We start from the raw sequence: 19,158 nt of genomic DNA, 5'->3' as shown, positions 1-19,158 counted from the left end.
AACATTAGCATTTTTACTTGTGTACCCAATGTACCTCTGAATGCTTAATTCTCTCTGTACGCCTGAACAGATAAGATGAGAAAACCAGTAGAGCTGAAGGCATATTTGTGCACTGCTGATTAACTCCTTAATTGAAAATATTTGTAGGTCATGCACAGATCTGCAACAGCATGAATGCCCAAACACGAGAGCAATATATGATAAATAAATTGATATTAAATAATGCTATTCTTAGTTATGAAATAATTTCTAGCTCAGTTAGCCAATAAAGGTATCAACTTTATAACACGTTTTGTTATTTTTTTGCCCTGTAACATTTTGGCTAACACGGAACAACAACTTTACCTCCACCAATGCCACTTTTAGAACAAAACTGCCAGCTTTAAACTGGAAGCTCTGCCCATACAACTATACTGTATTATGCACTCTCTAACATTTTGAAAATGCCTGCTTTTTGTTTTGCTCCTTGACCTATTGTAGAGGAAAGGGGGAAAAGGAAAGTAGTATAAGAGCAGAAAGAGGCAAATAGAAGCAGATCAGGATCACTTTTGCGTGGCTCCAGAACCAGCCTTCTTTTTCTTCTCATTATTGTCCTCTACCATTTATAATCACTATCCAGTCTGTGTTTGTTCTTAAGATTACATTTTTCTGGGAACATAATGCATGTAAAGGTATGGTAAGTGTTATCTAGAATACTTGGGACCTGGAGTTTTCCAGATAACAGATCTTTAATTGGACCTTAAGGTTTTAGTACAGGAAATAATTTTTAAAAATTTTGATTATTTGGATAAAATAGGAGTCTATGGGAGGCCTTTCCATAATTCTGAACTTTCTGATTAACAGGGTTCCGGATAACAGATACCATAACTGTTTGGAGATTATAATTATTATTTATATAGTGGCACGTAGCATTTTAAAAAGTAAAGGGATGCAAATATATATATATATATATATATATATATATATATATATATATATATATATATATATATATATATATATATATATACACACATATACACACACACACACACATACTGTACATACAAAGGATTTTACCAAAATTGATTCACAATTACAATTGTATATTTTAGGACACAATAGGGGGAGCTTATTTATGTGTAACATGTTTAAAGAGGAAACATATATATATATATATATATATATATATATATATATATATATATATATATATATATATATATATATATACACACACATCTATAGATAGATAGATAGATAGATAGATAGATAGATAGATAGATAGATAGATAGATAGATAGCCTTCACTTAGCAATCCAAACATTCATGCTGGGGTAACTAAAGAAATATACTCTGTGCAGCGTTTTACTTTGGGTACAAAGAATATACTTATTATACCTATTTGCTAAGGGAGAAACCAAAGTTTGTGACTTTAGGTTATCGGATTATTTTTAAAGCCTTGATATTCAGCACATAAAGGGGCATATACAGTTAGGTCCATAAATATTTGGACAGACAACTTTTTTTCAAATTTTGGTTCTATACATTACCTCAATGAATTTTAAATAAAACAACTCAGATGCAGTCTAAATGCAGACTTTCAGCTTAAATTCAGTGGGTTGAGCAAAAAAATTGCATAAAAATGTGAGGAACTAAAGCCTTTTTTTAACACAATCACTTCATTTCAGGGGCTCAAAAGTAATTGGACAAATTACAATGTTAATTTCTAATAATTGGTTGAAAACCCTTTGCTGGCAATGACAGCCTGAAGTCCTGAACTCATGGACATCACCAGATTCTGGGTTTCCTCCTTTGTAATGCTCTTCCAGGCCATTACTGCAGCAGCTTTTAGTTGCTGTTGGTTTGTGGGCCTTTCTGTCTGAAGTTTAGTCTTGAACAAGTGAAATGCATGCTCAATTGGGTTCAGATCAGGTAAATGACTTGACCATTCAAGAATATTCCACTTCTCTGCTTTAAAAAACTCCTGGGTTGCTTTGGCTGTATGTTTTGGGTCATTATGAAACATCTCCCAATCAATTTGACTGCATTTAACTGGATTTGAGCAGACAGTATTTCTCTGAACACCTCAGAATTCATTTGGCTGCTTCTGTCCTGTGTCACATCATGGATAAACACTAGTGTCCCAGTGCCACTGGCAGCCATGCACGCCCAAGCCATCACACTGCCTCCGCTGTTTTACAGATGATGTGGTATGCTTTGGATCATGAGCTGTTCCACGCCTTCTCCATACTTTTTTATTTCCATCATTCTGGTAGAGGTTGATCTTTATTTCATCTGTCCAAAGAATGTTTTTCCAGAACTGTGCTGGCTTTTTTTAGATGTTTTTTTTTTTTTTAGCAAAGTCCAATCTAGCCTTTATATTCTTGATGCAGTGCACCCTCTTTACTTTCATGCAGTCTTCTCTTTATGGTAGACTTGGATATTGATACACTTACCTCCTGGAGAGTGTTGTTCACTTGTTTGGCTGTTGTGAAGGGGTTTCTCTTCACCATGGAAATGATTCTGCGATCATCCACCACTGTTGTTTTCTGTGGACAGCCGAGTTCACCAGTGCTTTCTTTCTCTGTATGTACCAAACTGTAGAGTTTGCCACTGCTAATATTGTAGCAATTTGCAGCTTAAAGGGATACTGTCATGGGAAAAAAAATTTTTTTCAAAATGCATCAGTTAATAGTGCATCAGCAGAATTCTGCACTGAACCCCATTTCTCAAAAGAGCAAACATATTTTTTTATATTCAATTTTGAAATCTGACATGGGGCTAGACATAGTGTCAATTTCCTAACTGCCCCAAGTCATGTGACTTGTCCTCTGATAAACTTCAATCACTCTTTACTGCTGTACTGCAAGTTGGAGTGATATCACCCCCTCCCTTTCCCCCCCCCCCAGCAGCCAAACAAAAGAACAATGGGAAGGTAACCAGATAGCAGCTCCCTAACACAAGATAACAGCTGCCTGGTAGATCTAAGAACAGCACTCAATAGTAAAAACCCATGTCTCACTGAGACACATTCAGTTACATTGAGAAGGTAAAACAGCAGCCTGCCAGAAAACATTTCTCTCCTAAAGTGCAGGCACAAGTCACATGACCAGGGGCAGCTGGGAAATTGACAAAATGTCTAGCCCCATATCAGATTTCAAAATTGAATATAAAAAAATCTGTTTGCTCTTTTGAGAAATGGATTTCAGTGCAGAATTCTGCTGGAGCAGCACTATTAACTGATTCATTTTGAAAATGTTTTTTCCCATGACAGTATCCCTTTAAGGATGGCTTGTTTCACCTGCATGTTGAGCTCCTTTGACCGCATGTTGTCTGTTCACAGCAAAATCTTCCACATACAAGCAACCCCCTCAAATCAACTTAAGGGCTTTTATCTGCTTCATTGATAGACTTAAAGCAGGGATCCCCAACCTTTTGAACCTGTGAGCAACATTCAGAAGTAAAAGGAGTTGGAGAGCAACACTAGCATGAAAAATGTTCTTGGGGTGCCAAATAAAGGCGGTGATTGGCCATTTAGTAGCCCCTATGTGGATTGTCAACCTACATTGAGGCTCTGTTTGGCAGTGCACTTGGTTTTTATACCAACAAAACTTGCCTCCAAGCCTGGAATTCAAAAATAAGCTCCTGCTTTGAGGCCACTGGGAGCAACATCCAAGGGGTTGGAGAGCAACATGTTGCTCACGAGCTACTGGTTGGGGATCACTGACTTAAAGGAATCAACTACACCTGCCCATAAAATAGCCTATGAATCAATTGTCCAATTACTTTTGAGACCCTGGTCCAATTACTTTTGAGACCCTGAAATGAAGTGATTGTTTTAAAAAAGACTTTAATTCCTCACATTTTATGCAATATTTTTGTTCAACCCACTGAATTAAAGCTGGAAGTTTGCAGTTCAACAGCATATCTGTTGTTTCATTTAAAATTAATTGTGGTAATGTACAGAACCAAAATTAGAAAAAACATTCTGTCTAAATATTTATGGACCTTACTGTATACACCACACATCACCCGTTGCCATATGTATAGTTGACTTGTTCAGTGCTATCACTTTTTATATCAGAAATCCTCACCATTGACTTCAATGTTGTTTAAAATAGTGGAATAATTTTTCAGTGTTATTCAAGTGCTGACAAAAACACAATGAGATTAGTTCTTTGTAATGAGAAAGGCAGTACATGACATTAAAAGACATGTAAACCCCTTTACAAAAAAAATGTAATCAGTGTCCAGCCTCTTTGAAATGTATACATACCTGCCACTGTGGTTGTTAAAAGTAAGCTGATAAGGAGAATGTAGGGTTTACATGTCCCTTAATTCCCACATAAGGTGGGATATAATCAATTAGCTATATGTTTAGGTGCGTTCAAACCTGCGCTTGAGATGACAAACGCCAAAATAACGCTTATGTGCAAGAGTCCTAACAAAAGTTAAAAATGCTCATCTTATGTTGTGCCACTTTTTACACCATTTTAGCAGCAAAATATTTTCTTGTAAGTAGGAGACTGACATATTAGTAGACAGAAACATATATATATGTATAGCCTTTAAAAGCACTCAATGCTTGAATGGATGAAAGAAGTAAAAAGCTAGAGCCTATATTGCCAATTAAGTCAGCATCAGGGTAGCACAGCAGTTGTAACAAAGGGATAAAATATGTTTGAAGTAGAGCAAGATTACGCAGATTTCTGCCCAGAGGCTTACCATTTTAACAGGCAGCTGCAGAAATAGCAGTGTGGAGAGCTATTTTATGTCTGTTTACTACTGCAAGAGCAAGCCAACAATACAAACTTGTTATTCAATGTTAACAGAATAAGCAAATAAAGTGAAGATGGTTTCAAAGCATTGCTGTGCAAAGGGCCCCATATGACCCTGGACAGAATTCAAGTTATTACCCATAAACTAGTTGCATTTTTTTGATAGCTTAAAATATATTCCTAGCCAGTGTAGAGCACACAACAATGTTCTTTAGATGGGCAAGATAGTCCAGTTTTGAATGCATAGATGGCACGGATGTAGTTTTAAAATTACTACTAATTTAAAGAGATCATTTCATGTTTACATAATTGAACAGACACCTAAAACCACAACATTTCATAATCCTGAGGAGAATAACTATTGTTTATATTATACTTTGCAGACAGTATTAATTATAAATAATTGTTTGGGAATTCTACAAACATTCAGATATAATTAATGTGGAATATGAAAAACAAAACAAAAAAAATACAGACTATCATTTATATTTCACATTATTCAAGAGTCCAGAAGATAAAGATCATCCAATTAGTATCAGACTATTTGCCCAAAGGTAATTGGACACCAGTCTGACCAACATCTCATTTCAATATAGCCACAAGTCCTTCAATTTCCATCTCAGCAAACCAATCCTGTATGGGCATCACTATGTGCATGGGGCACTGTTGTGTATAAACAAGTCAGGGGCATCACCAAATTGTTACCACAAATTCAAAAGCATGGAACTGCTATCACTGGAATAAGGGTCCTAGCCCAAACCATGGAAAACAGCAGCTAACTAATATTCCTCAAATTCAATATTACGTGAGCATTAGTCTAGATAGTGTAGTATTGATATGAATAACATCCGCAAGGTTGTAAATGCATACATATATAAACCAAGTAATTATGGAATGAAGGAATAGCACTACTCAGCTCAGTGCCTCTCCCTCAATTCCTAGCAACCCAGTTCAGATGATTTCATAAATCTAAATGAAAGCAAAGCTATGTTAAAATTAACTTTTATTAGTAATTACAACTAAAATGGTGGACACCCTGAGCTGAGTACTGCTATTCCTTCATTCCATAATTACTTGGTTTATATAACTAATATTCCTCCTCTACCTGATTTTCATCCCCTTTAAGCAAATCAACTTTTTAAATATATTAAAGGAATACTGTCATGGGAAAACACTTTTAAAAAAACAAAAATGCATCAGTTAATCGTGCTTCTCCAGCAGACTTCTGCACTGAAATCCAGATTTTTTAATATTTAATTTTGAAATATGACATGGGGCTAGATATATTGCCCCCAGTCATGTGACTTGTGCTCTGATAAACTTCAGTCACTCTTCACTGCTGCACTGCAAGAAGTTGGAGTGATATTCCCCCCCCCCCTTCCTTTTCCCCCCAGCAGCTCATCAGCAGAACAATGGGAAGGTCACCAGATAACAGTTCCCTGGTAGATATAAGAACAGCACTCAATAATAAAAAAGTCCCAATGCAACACGTTCCATTCCATTGAGTGGGAGCAACAATAGATTACCTAAAAGCAGTTCCATCCTAAAGTGCTGGCTCTTTTTGAAAGCACATGACCAGGCAAAATGACCTGAGATGGCTGCCTACACACCAATATTACATCAACAAAAAATACACTTGTTGTGTTAGGAATTAATTTCTACATGGTAGAGTGAATTATTTGCAGTGTAAATAGTGTAATTTAGAAATAAAAACTACACCATAAAAATCATGACAGAATCCCTCTCATTTGGATTATTATGTGAATGAAATAAAATCATGTAGACATTAAATAGGCTGATTTTCCAATTAGGATTAACTATATATTAGTTTGGATCAAGTACAAGGCACTAATTATTACAAAGAAGAAGGAAATAGTTTTAAAAAATTTGGATATTTTGGAGACTTTCTACAATTTGGATCTTTCTGAATAAAGCATTTCCGGATAATGGATCCCATACCTGTAATATTAGTGGAGAAGCATTCACAGCTATTACTTACTTATGTAGATTTTATACCATTCATAATAGTGGCAAGAGAAAATAGAGCATAAACCAGTGCCCCAGTAGCCTATATTTATACCTTTTAGTTCTTTCTTTTACCTCTTGCATATAGTCAACTTACAGTATGTAACTGACACAATTACTTCTATGAAAATCTGCCATAACCAATTTGAATTCAATGTGGTAATGATTTGGGTTCAAATATTAGAATTATAATCTACTGGGTGTTAGGAATTACTTTGCCAGAAGAATTATATGCACACTAATGTGTACAAAATATATTACAATAGCACAGAAATTATGCAAATATATTTTATAATGATGCAAACGGATGGATGAAAACAATATCAACATGCCATCTGGTCTGAATACAAGATTTATAAAATATATACACAAAAAAAAGCATTTATAAAATGTTGAAACATTTTACATTAAATGCAGGCTCAAGATTTCCATTTTGGAGACTGTCCTTCACAGGCGTTGGTCTGCTAGGAACAAAGTCTTGTGTTCCCCCTGGTGGCCATTGTAAAAACTCTTTAGGGCTAAGGAAACAATTACCAAAGAAAGTAGACATGGGGGCAGATTTATCAAAGTGTGAATTTAGTACTCACCACAGAAAAACTCACTTTTCATTCATTCTATTCATTCCTATGGGATTTTTAGAATTTTATCAATGGAGTTCACCAATTAATAAATATGCTTTTAAAATCCCATAGGAAAAATAGAAAGTGAGTGAGCTTTTCTGTGGTGAGTGCTAAATTAACACTTTGATAAATCTGCCCCATAATGTTGGTATTTAATGAAACCTAGTGAATGGCACATCATAAAAATAAATAACACAAATAATTTCTTGTCTGCAAAAAGAGAAAGAAACAGCAGAAACTGTGATGGAGTTAAATGTTGTGACATTTTCAGACATGTAAAAACGCTATGGCATTCTGTGGCATTTTGTGAAAAAAAGGGGGGGTGCAATTAAGTGCATCCCTGATAATAATATTTTATGTTTTTTATTATGAATTACAATTAAGATCAGAAGTATAACAAGTATGTAAGATGTGCTCTTTTGCCCTGACATTACAGTAAATAATTTTTTCTCCCTAACACACTTATGAAGAAAAAAAATAGAAAGGATGGAAATTTCATAATCGTCACCAAAGCTGCTGTATCTGAGTAAAAAATATGCAAGCACTTGCAAAATCTCTCATTTTGTGATCATCTATGACCATTCAGGATATAAACAGTTTGCTGTTCTAATTAAAGCCTTACTAATGAATTCAGACTAATTCCATGCTACCAAACACATGATTGTAGAGCATAGAAAAGACTTGACTGCAGCAGGACATAAAATGCCAGTTAGGCCTCTGAAGCTTCTAAGAAATATCAATCTGCAATTAACAGCACATTCTTATATAACCAGGTTTCAATGATATACATATGAAGAGAGAATATTGTCTGTTGATATCAGCACAGGGCAGGCCTGGACTAGCAATCTGTGAGTTCTGGCAAATGCCAGAGGGGCTGCTATAAGGTGCCATAGAAAGTCAGTATTTAGTAGGCTGGTAGGGACTGTTTGGGCCTCTGTGTGGGCTGATTGGGCCTCTGTGTACCTGAAATGCTAGGGCCTATTTTAATTCTCAGTCCGGACCTGGCACAGGGGGTATGGCAAACAGCCATAACTGTATACATAATACTGTGGCTAGCACTTGAAATACATCAGTGATAATAATCATGTAAGAAAAAGAAATAGAAGAAAAGAGTAATGAAAAATTATAAAGTGGGTTGTAGAAAAAAAACAAGAAAAAAGGCAAAATCCAGTAACAATGAAGCACCAAATAATAATAATACTAGGAATAAAGGGAAAGCAATTTGATGCTACTATGTATATATCTGACAAACACTGAAGAGGAAGCTGAGAATTCTTTGCATTGTGTGACCACAGCCTATAAGATTATAATGGAAGAGCTGTATTAAGGAATAAAACATGAGGGCTGTTCAGTTTTATAATAAAGCAATACAGCAAAATATGAATTGTTTTATAATGTATTCCCTAGACAGTACAGAAAATACATTTTGTTCTGTTCATCAGTGAGACATGAAAGAATGCTTCTGGGCAGCAGAAATCACACAGGATTCCATCCCATCAAAATCCAAAAGGCCAAAAATGGGTACAGGAGCCACATCAGGAGACTGTTATTATAACGTATTTATAACGAACCAGTGTATTCAGAAGAGCTGGGTAGCAAGAGGTAAAGAGCTTACAGTCTACGAGATATCCAAGGAATGTACCAGTAGGGGTTTATCAATTTACTGGGATTGCCATGTCACAGAGTTGGAATTATAAGATGTAAATTAAGCAACTTAATTGGTTACATTACAAGGTTTGCTGTTTAGTTTCAGGGCAAATCGAGAGTTCTGCCACTTGCAAATTATAGCAGCACCTGATATATTGCTTAAAGGTTACAGCGCTACCTCAGCTCAAGTATATTTAGGATTGGTATATGATTTGGGGGGTGCAATTTTTACTTTTTACTCATTTTTAACAGTAATTCATAAAGTTGCTAGTTTTTATTATTTAGGTTACGTAATGGTCAATAGTTATTTTATAGTAGTTAGAAAAGGGTGGAGACAGCTATCAGAGGTAACAAATTAAAGTTAAAGGCAGATATGACATGCAAGATGTAGGCATACCACACTTATCTCAAGGACAGTAAATTGAGCAGAGGTTGTTTAGAGAGCTGCGACAAACATTTATCTCAAATACTTTGATAACTTATCCATTTAGGGTGGTGTAACAGGGAGTTTAGTCACCCAGCGACAAATCTTTTCTACTGCGGGCGACTAATCTCTCCAAAATGCTTTCCCACCGGCAAGAATATGAATCGCCGGCGGGATAGCATACAAATCATTTTGGATTTCTGAAGTCGCTAAAAGTTTCCTCGTGGGAAGGCATTTCAGGGAGATTATTCAACCGCAGTAGAGGAGATTTGTCACTGGACGACTCCCCGTCTGCTCAAAATCCTGCAATAACATCACCAATATATTTCATTTATGATCCGGGACTGCCTTTGATGAATGTAAGAACGCATTAGTCTACATCTGGCCATGCATGTGAAAGGTCTGCCCATTTGGAAATACAGATCAATGGAGGGTACTCTATTTATATTCCATATAAGTAAAATTAAGGTGCAATAGATCCAAAAGTGCCCCATACCAGGCAGCTAAACATACATAATCTTCCATATAATGGGCTTGCACACAAAAGTCAAAAATGGTGGTATTGCAAAAGAATTTGTATTTTCAAAAAGATTAACAATCAAAGAGCATTTTCTTAGGGTGGGGACACATGGGAAGTTAAGAGATAAATCTACTGTGAATCACCGGTGGGATGGCATGCGCGTTGCTTTGTTATCCGAAATCGCCCGAAGTTGCCTCACAACTTTGCAGTAGCAAAGATTTATAGATTGGCGACTAATATCCCCATGTGTCACCACCCTTAGTGAACACAGCACTTGGCAATTCAATCAGCAATCTAATTAGATACCACCCCAGTATGATCAAAGTAAATATGCAAAAAGGAAGCAGATACACTGGTCACAGGAAGAGAATCACCCAGACGGTTCGGCAATCAGCCTTTTTTCAGGGGGAATTCCCATTTGAGAATAGAAACAAACAAGCAGATCTTGGTGGTCACTCTTGGTAGGCAGATTTGGAGGCCACTGGTTTAGAGATTAGAGCAACAGTGACCTTAATTGGAAACAGTACCTGCTACGTATGGCATCTATATGTTGTTGGAGAACAGCACAAATTTTCTAGCTATGATATATTAAAAAACAACCTTAAGAAAACTAAGTAAATAATACAGTTTTTTGTTTTGTACAAATGAACCCTGAATAAAGGTGCTAAATTCTGAACCCTGCTAGGAATATTTATGGGAAAATCTTACAAAACCTGCAATGTTAACTGTGTATAAACCCCAAAATAAAAAAACAAAGGAACAAATATGCATTTTTTTATTCTAGATAAACTAGTTTGGTGAAAATTAGGACACACCTTAAATGTTACAATTGCAAATACAGTGATGGCATTGTTTCACCAAGATGCTTCACATTCACAACAATAATTACGATTTATCACTCGCAGAAATCATTGTAATTTCTTGATATAAAATGTATCTCAGCAGGAGTGTGACCTCGCAAAATCACTGACTTGCATTAATGCTAGATCCTTTTACCACTTTCCTTTCCTAGGGGAAAAGTGTGTTTCCCAAAACAGCCATGACCTCAAAGATGCCCTCACACCCCTGTACAGTAATTCAGAGGAAGGAGGCTCCCAAAAGTGGACAGGAAATCCATAGTGACAGTATACTTTAGCTGAGTCCTTAAGAGTCATACAAAGTTCTAGATACAAAACTTACTTACTAAAATGTAAAATATATAACTATATAAAAATAAAATATATAACTATAGGCTATTCTGAAAAATATTATGGAGCAGATTTGTCAAGGGTCAGTTCAAATTAGATTTTTCGAGTTTAAAAATTCACACATTCAAATTTTAATCCCCCTATTTGAATGCAAATTCGAATTTGAGATTAATCACACCTCAACTATGGAGAAAGTCCTAATTAGAATATTCGCCACCTAAAACCTGCCGAGTTCATGTACAAGTCAATGGCAGAGGCCTGCTGAGCCATTTGGAGAGGTTAACAGCCTTCTTGTCTTTAAGTTTTTTTCTGGGGAGAAAAATTTGATTAGTACAAATCGTATATGATTCGAATTATCGGGTCAGAACCATTCGATTGAATATTAGCCATTCAAATTTTTTCTTAATTAACCTCCCAGTCAAATTGTGATTATTTTCGAATTAAAAAAAATTCACATGAATTTGAAATTCAACCACTGATAAATGGGCCTCCCGGTGTGCATTAAATGTATTTACACGTATAATGTTACCAGGTTTTATCGGCTGACTATGCCGAAATGGAATATCAATAAAACAGACAGTACTGCGAAAATCCTTATGTACTGTAACATCTATTGAAATGCAACCAGCATTGCTTCTCTTGTATACAAGCGCATGATCGTCCATTGACTTAACAATGCTTAGTAGATGGCTGAACAAAAACAAATGATCCAGTTCTATTGTTGGAAAACCTTAAAGTGTTCCTAAATCCTAACTGTCCTAGATCCTAAACCTGACTGTCCCTTCCTAACCTGTCAGTTGGAATTTCTAGAACTAATGGGATATTTCTGCACAAATCTGGCAGCCCCCTTACAGAAGAACTTGGGGGATTTGATAGGTAATGTAAAAGCACCAGGATGTATTTTTATGGCAAAATTATACAGCACATGCAAATACAATATAACAATATATTTTTTAAAAAGTTTAACTTCAGGTAAATCAATATGGTAGCACAAGCAATAGAAAGACGGTAAAACAACTATTATTAGTGTTACTAATAATAATATACATTTATCAAGTGCTAACATTTTCTGCAGTGCTTTACAGTAAGCGGGTGTATAAACTGAACATACAGATAACATACAAAAAAAATAAAATAATGAGTCTGCATGGCAACACAAAATAAATTGGAAACGTGTAAATTATATTGTATGCAGTAAAGGTACATCATTTCGAATAAATATGACAGCACAGACTCCTGTCTACAAATCCAAAAAACAATTAAAAAATTTAATTAAATTATTTTCAATCAGTATTTGAAAATCTGCTTAAAAGAGAATGAAAGCTTAACTAAAGTAGGCTAGAAATGTTGTACTGTACATTATGTTTTATGGTTCTGTAAAAGCCCAAGACAATCACAGCCCTTTAGAAGTGAAGATCTGTGCCTCCAAAGATGTCCCAGTAGCTCCCCATTAGTGATGTGCGGGTTGGGCCGACCTCGCACTTTTCTTCGCGGGTGTCAGGTGGGTGCGGGTTGAGCTTTTTCTCCTGCTCTCCCCTCACCATCAAATGCCGGCTCCCGGGTTCTTCTTTTATAGACGCTGCGCCTGCTTGCCCCGCCCCTTTTGTGACATAATTGGCAGGGCGATGCAGGTCTATAAAAGGAACTGGAAGTCGGGCTCGGACGGGAGTGGGTGGTGAGCGGGTCGGGAAATCCCAACCCGCACATCACTACTCCCCATCTTCTTTTCTGCTGATTCACTGCACATGCTCTGTGCTGCTGTCAGTTACTGAGCTTAGGGACCAACTCACAATATACAGTACACATGGATGCAATCAAGGGTCAAATTTCAAACTCATGTAATTTTTTTTTTAACTCCCTTAAATTCAACTGAATACAAAATTCAATCGGGTAAAATTTATTAATAAACTAGAATTGTTAAAACTCCTGACCTGAAAACTCAGATCGAATTCGATTCAATTAAAAAAAAAAAAAAAAAAAATTGATCCCTGGACCGCTCCCATTGACTTATACAAACTTGAATCGAGTTTGGGTAATTCCCTAGTTGAAATTGACAGTTGACATAAAAAAAAATAGAATTTTCAATTCAAGCCTTAATAAATCTGCCCCATAGAATTTAAATGTCACAATATAAGGCCGATTAGTAATTAATACAGATAATTTTATAAGGCAGCACAGAAAACAGTGCCACTAGCATATCAATTATATAATCAGCCTTGTAACATAAGCTTATATTACAGGCCAACCTCATTTTCTGCTTGATAATTTGCGACATGGTGACCCATATGAAGTCCTGGATCATTGCTGTTATTGAGAAGCTGAAAAGTTAGGCCGGTGCAGTATGTTCATTATATAAAATATGCAGGCCCGGACTGACAATCTGTGTGTTCGGGCATTCTCCCGACGGGCCGCTCTACATTTTATTTAAGTGGGCCGCTCCTCACCTTCAACACAGCACTGATTGCCTCAGGAGCACTTTGAATGCATCCGATAGGCTCTAGGACCGCTCCTCCGTCCTATCTCCCACGTGGCTCTGCCCCTCCCACTCCTCTCACGCTGCTGCTGCTGCTGCTGCCGTGCTGTGTGAGTGTCCCTGCAGCCCATCTATGGAGTACTCTGTGCTGTAAGTAAGGCCCCGCAATGGGGAGGGGGGTACTGAGGGCTGTCCACCTTTCATTCTCATTATATTTAGGATTGTTTAGTCTTCTTGGGCTGGTCTTATCCTACCCCATAATAAAATGATTTATGCTGTCTTAATTAACATCTATTTCTGTCTTTTTATTACAGAATAAATGAGGTATTTTTTGTTTAAATAGGATGCTGTGAAATATCAGGAAAGGTTTATGCAAAAAACGAAGGAAGGACAGATCTTTAGGAATGGCAGCTATTATTGTTTGTGCCCTGGTGAACATTGCTTGCTTATATGTGATTCAGTGTGCTGCTCATTAATATAAAGAAAATAACACCCTAATCCTTACTAATTCCTTTCTATACATCTTCAACTGTGATGCTTGGGGTGGGGACTGAATGGATGAACCTGAGGGACAGGTGTATTTCTCCTCCAAATGTTATATGAAGGGAGTGTGACTGTGGGATAACAGGTATAGTAGGGAGAGATGGTGCCTAAAGTAACAGTGGGATAATAGTCTCTGGGAAGGGAGTGTGACTGTGGGATAGCAGGTATAGTAGGGAGAGATGGTGCCTATAGTAACCCTATACCCTACTGTAAATGATAAGGATATTAAAAGTCACTGAGGGGTTGTTCTGTGACCATATAAAGGCACAAGGCTGCAGGCTGAGTTATACAGGGAACTCTGAGTATCACTCATGTATTATAAGGAATAATGTACCCCCTACTGTAAATGATAAGGATATTAGAAATCACTGAGGAGTTGTTCTGTGACCATATAAAGGCACAAGGCTGCAGGCTGAGTTATACAGGGAACTCTGAGTATCACTCATGTATTATAAGGAATAATGTACCCCCTACTGTAAATGATAAGGATATTAGAAATCACTGAGGAGTTGTTCTGTGACCATATAAAGGCACAAGGCTGCAGGCTGAGTTATACAGGGAACTCTGAGTATCACTCATGTATTATAAGGAATAATGTACCCCCTACTGTAAATGATAAGGATATTAGAAATCACTGAGGGGTTGTTCTGTGACCATATAAAGGCACAATGCTGCAGGCTGAGTTATACAGGGAACTCTGAGTATCACTCATGTATTATAAGGGATAATGTACCCCCTACTGTAAATGATAAGGATATTAGAAGTCGCTGAGGGGTTCTGTGACCATATAAAGGCACAAGGCTGCAGAATCTTTAACATATTTTTACATGAATTACACTTAAGAAAGAAAGGCAGCTCATTTTGCACATAATTTTTTGAGTGGATGTGTACAAGATCATCACGTTTACATGTGGGCTGCTTTGATTTTTTTTTTGCCCGGGCTGCTTTTTACCCCCAGTCCGGCCCTGAAAATATGCCATTTTTAGCCATATTAATTTTTAGGGTTTAGGTCTCCTTTACATAAACAAAAATGAAGTATACAGAACTTGCCAATTTAACACTCAGGGGCACATTTACTAAGGGTCGAATATCGAGGGTTAATTAACCCTCGATATTCAACCATCAGAATACTTTGATCGAACAAAAAATTGTTCGATCAAACAATTAAATCCTTCGAAACGAACGATTCGAAGGATTTTAATACATCAATCGAACGATTTTCCTTCGATCAAAAAAAGCTTAAGCTTAGAAAGCTAACATTGTAGCTCGGTAGGTTTAAAGTGCCGAAGTAGGTAGTCGAAGTTTTTTTTAAAGAGACAGTACTTCGACTATCTAATGGTCAAACGATTTTTAGTTCGAATTGTTCGATTCAAAGTGTTAGTCAAAGTAGCCTATTCGATGGTCGAAGTACCCAAAAAAAAACCTTACTTCGAATCCTTCACTCGAGCTTAGTAAATGTGCCCCTCAATATTTCTTATTTTATACTTTATTCTACGTGCCATGATTTAAATATTACTAGAAGAAATCCAGTGAACTACAGAACTGAGGTCTACTGTTTTGACATTCCTACCCATGCATTCCTTCCATAAATTAGGCCTCAGAAGCTCTCTAAACTCAGGAATGCTATTTATCAAAAATACAGATTTAGAGCATGGAAAACTGATTATATGATTTCTAAAACCATTGTGCTCGCCATTTCAGAACATTGCTAAAAAGAAAATGTCATAGGTTAAAAAAAATATTCACCCAAGAGAAAATTCATCTCTTTAAATTCTGCAAGTTTATTCTTGTTTACTTGTGATACATACCAAAGACGTCATTATCGTCAGGCTCCTGGACTGCTTCCCCTGACTGAATCACAGTGTTCTCTTCTTCCACATTATCTCTGGCATTCTATAACGAAAACAGGGATATTGTTATATTAGCATTCATGCCAGCCCAATGTTTTTTGCAGCTAAAGCCAGGGCATGTTGAAAAATAAATAGAAAAGAACAACATTAAGACTGCCTTTCTATAAGCAAAATAAATGTCATCATAGATGAGTTGTGAAATAACTATACTGATTTTGTGCAAACGCAATGTATACTGTATATATTTGTTTCTCTGGCAGCAGTTGTTATTGTGCATAAAGTGTCAGGCACTATTCTACAGAGCTGTATCATTTTTGTTCCATCAGACTTGCTTCTTATAAGATACAAAAACAAAAGTTATCAAACCCAAGGACACAGTAGCCATCACAAAGAGACATTTTGTAAGTATAGGATATCCATGAGCGAGCAAGCTGCTAAGGCAGCAATGTTATCCCTTGGGTAAGCCTCCTTCCTCCTTATGCTTTAAAAACATCAATTTATTCACCTGTTATGGATGTACCCCCCTGAACGCCTAATCGTTTTACTAGGCATTTTAAGCTCATTTATGTTGCTATCTGATACCATTAGCTAAGACACAAGCTCTAGTGTTCTGGATCATACCCTCTACATATAGTAAGAGAGTAGCATATCATCTTGGATTAGAAGGCTAAAAAAGTGTTAAATCATACAAGCTTCATCAATTCATAATTTTGAGGGTTCAAGGAGGCTTAGATTGAACACAAAAAATTAGATCTTAGAGTCAGAAGTAAGGTTCATATCAAAAATGTCTGTTTATTACAAGCTAATTGTATATGCTGAATATAATTTGTCTATAGCTTAATATAAGAAATATGTTATGATTCTTGCTATCTCTTGCACTAAATAGGACAAATTTAATGTTGCAACTTCTTGGTTCTTTATGGAAGTTGTGGGAGAAGAAGAGATGTAATCAAATATCTTTCCCAATAAAACCCCCTGCTGCCTGGCTGAAATCTTGTGTGAGCAGCGATAGAGGGATCCCATTCACGCCTGTTAAATCCTGCAGCTAAAGTAATTTCAATTGAACACAATACAATAGCCCCTGTCTTTTCTAAGTGAGATATTTGCGGATGTACATCCACGCACACAGTATTAAATAGTGGGCCTGTATCCTTAGGAAAATGCCAGTTTTCTGGACTAACAGCTGAGGAAAAGTAGGTGCAACTGTGTTTCAAGTAGCTAGAAACACAGCAGTCATTTTTAAATTATTAGTAAAAAAATAAATTACTAATAAAATTGGGAAAATATGACATTATCCCTTTTATTTGCTCGTGGTCTGAACCCGGCATGCCAAGGGATGAATTAAAGAGGGCTCAAAGAGTTGTGCCATGCAGCTGCACTGTAAACTGTGGGCAAAGCAGTTATAAGGTTTCACAGCCCTAACATCCATGCCTGCATTTGAACATACCTACCATTGACTTTTTCATATTAGAGATTATTCCATTTGACACAAAACTAGCACTTAGTTTGCCCAGGAGCAGGAAGCCATGGAAACTAATAAGATGCTTGCATTTAATCAGGTGACTAGTAAATTCTACCTGCTGATGGGTTACTTCACCGGCAAATTTTGTGAATATTATTACATAACCCCAGGTCTGTTCTGAGATTTCACCCAAACTACCTTGCCTTGTAGTACAATATTAAGCTACAGTGAGATGCCAGACAAATTTAGCTTGACTTTATTCTAAGGCTCCCCTACAAAAAAAAGTGGGCCTATGGATGTAATGTTCTGTTCAAGAGTATGTTCTACAGTCCTTATTATGCTAATGTACCCCTTTTTAGAGCCAAGGATATTCTCTTAAAGGGGTTGTTCGACTTCAAACACTTTTTGCGGTTCAGTTGGTTTCAGATTGTTCATCAGAAATAAAGACTTTTCCAAATTACTTTCTATTTTTGACCATTTTTCCAATATTGAAGTGTAATATTTAAAGGTGAACTCTGGCATCCAGACCAAAATTTGATAAAGATGTCCACATAACACAGAAACCCCTAATATGCCCATCACAGTTACCGGTTTCAAAAAGTATGAATAAATGCCATTTTCTATACTGGAACCCAGCTGGTTAACAGTTCTTCTCTTTCTGCATCATTTGAAATCCTGGCAGGGAAGGAGGGACTAAACACTGATGTTACAAATTGTAACAACTTCTCCAAAGTTTACAAACAGCATGCAGGAACTACATAACCCACAAAGCATTGCACTATGGTGTGCCATTCCTTATTGAAATCACATGTGCACGGAATTGTGGGGTTTGGAGGATGCAGGCTGAGGAAAGATGGCTGTTGATTCAAAGTAACAGTAGTCAGCCTGCTCAGCAAAGTAGTCAGAAAGATTAGCAGAAGAGCAGGGGGCTAGGCTTAGGGAGCTTTAAAAGTCCTAAATTGATACATATAGTTGATACATTTGTTATCTTTGTCTTTGTCAGTGCTGAGCAGAATCCCTGCGTTTCAAAAAAGGCAGCTGTTAGAATTGATAGTTGGCAATATTCCAAAGATACTGCAAATATATCAACTAAAGGAAGCAATTAAATGTAGCAAATTGTAATCTGCTCCTGGATCACTGAGCTGCCAGACTTAGACCCCAGAGACATGAATATTAAACTTTATCAGTTTTGGGAAAACAAAAAATAAAAGATGGAAAGCAATTGAAAAAAATGTCTGTTTCTGGTGAACTATTTGAAAACAATGCAACTGAAAAAAAGTGTTTGGAAGGTGAACAAACCCCTTAAGTTGATCGTAACGGCAGATGATGCAGTTGTTATATTTTCCCACCAGAAGGGAGCTGATAGTTTAATATAACCAATGCACTGTTGGATCACAATGAAGGATTAGTGAAAATCTCTAATCTCTGGACCCAAGGGCTTGCATAGGCACTCACAAACTGGATCCTGTAGGCTCTAGTTATGAAAAATGTCTGTGAAAAAAAACTTACAGACATGCAGGGAGCGTTTTGTGTGACACACTGGTGCAAGGTTACAGAGTCCCTGGCAAGTATCTTGAAAAACTTTCAGCTATGCTTTCTGAAGATAAGCAGCATGATGGAAAAATCACAAGCAAGCAAAGGCTTGCT

At 36.8% G+C, this 19,158-nt stretch overlaps 1 protein-coding gene across 3 annotated transcripts in view; it reads right to left on the bottom strand.

The window, feature by feature from the left end:
• mbp.S (myelin basic protein S homeolog) overlaps positions 1-19,158 on the bottom strand; it is a 92,983-nt gene that overhangs the window by 47,641 nt on the left and 26,184 nt on the right. For all 3 annotated transcript variants that reach the window (XM_018268637.2, XM_018268638.2, XM_018268639.2), the window contains exon 3: positions 16,008-16,092. In XM_018268637.2, the coding sequence (XP_018124126.1) occupies positions 16,008-16,092 (85 nt within the window). The remainder of the gene's footprint in view (positions 1-16,007; positions 16,093-19,158) is intronic.

This window comes from Xenopus laevis, chromosome 6S, assembly GCF_017654675.1.
Source record: "Xenopus laevis strain J_2021 chromosome 6S, Xenopus_laevis_v10.1, whole genome shotgun sequence".
Taxonomy (NCBI): Eukaryota; Metazoa; Chordata; class Amphibia; order Anura; family Pipidae; genus Xenopus; species Xenopus laevis.
The sequence above is the reverse complement of the archived record's forward strand: the minus strand, read 5'-3'. Positions and strand labels throughout refer to the sequence as shown.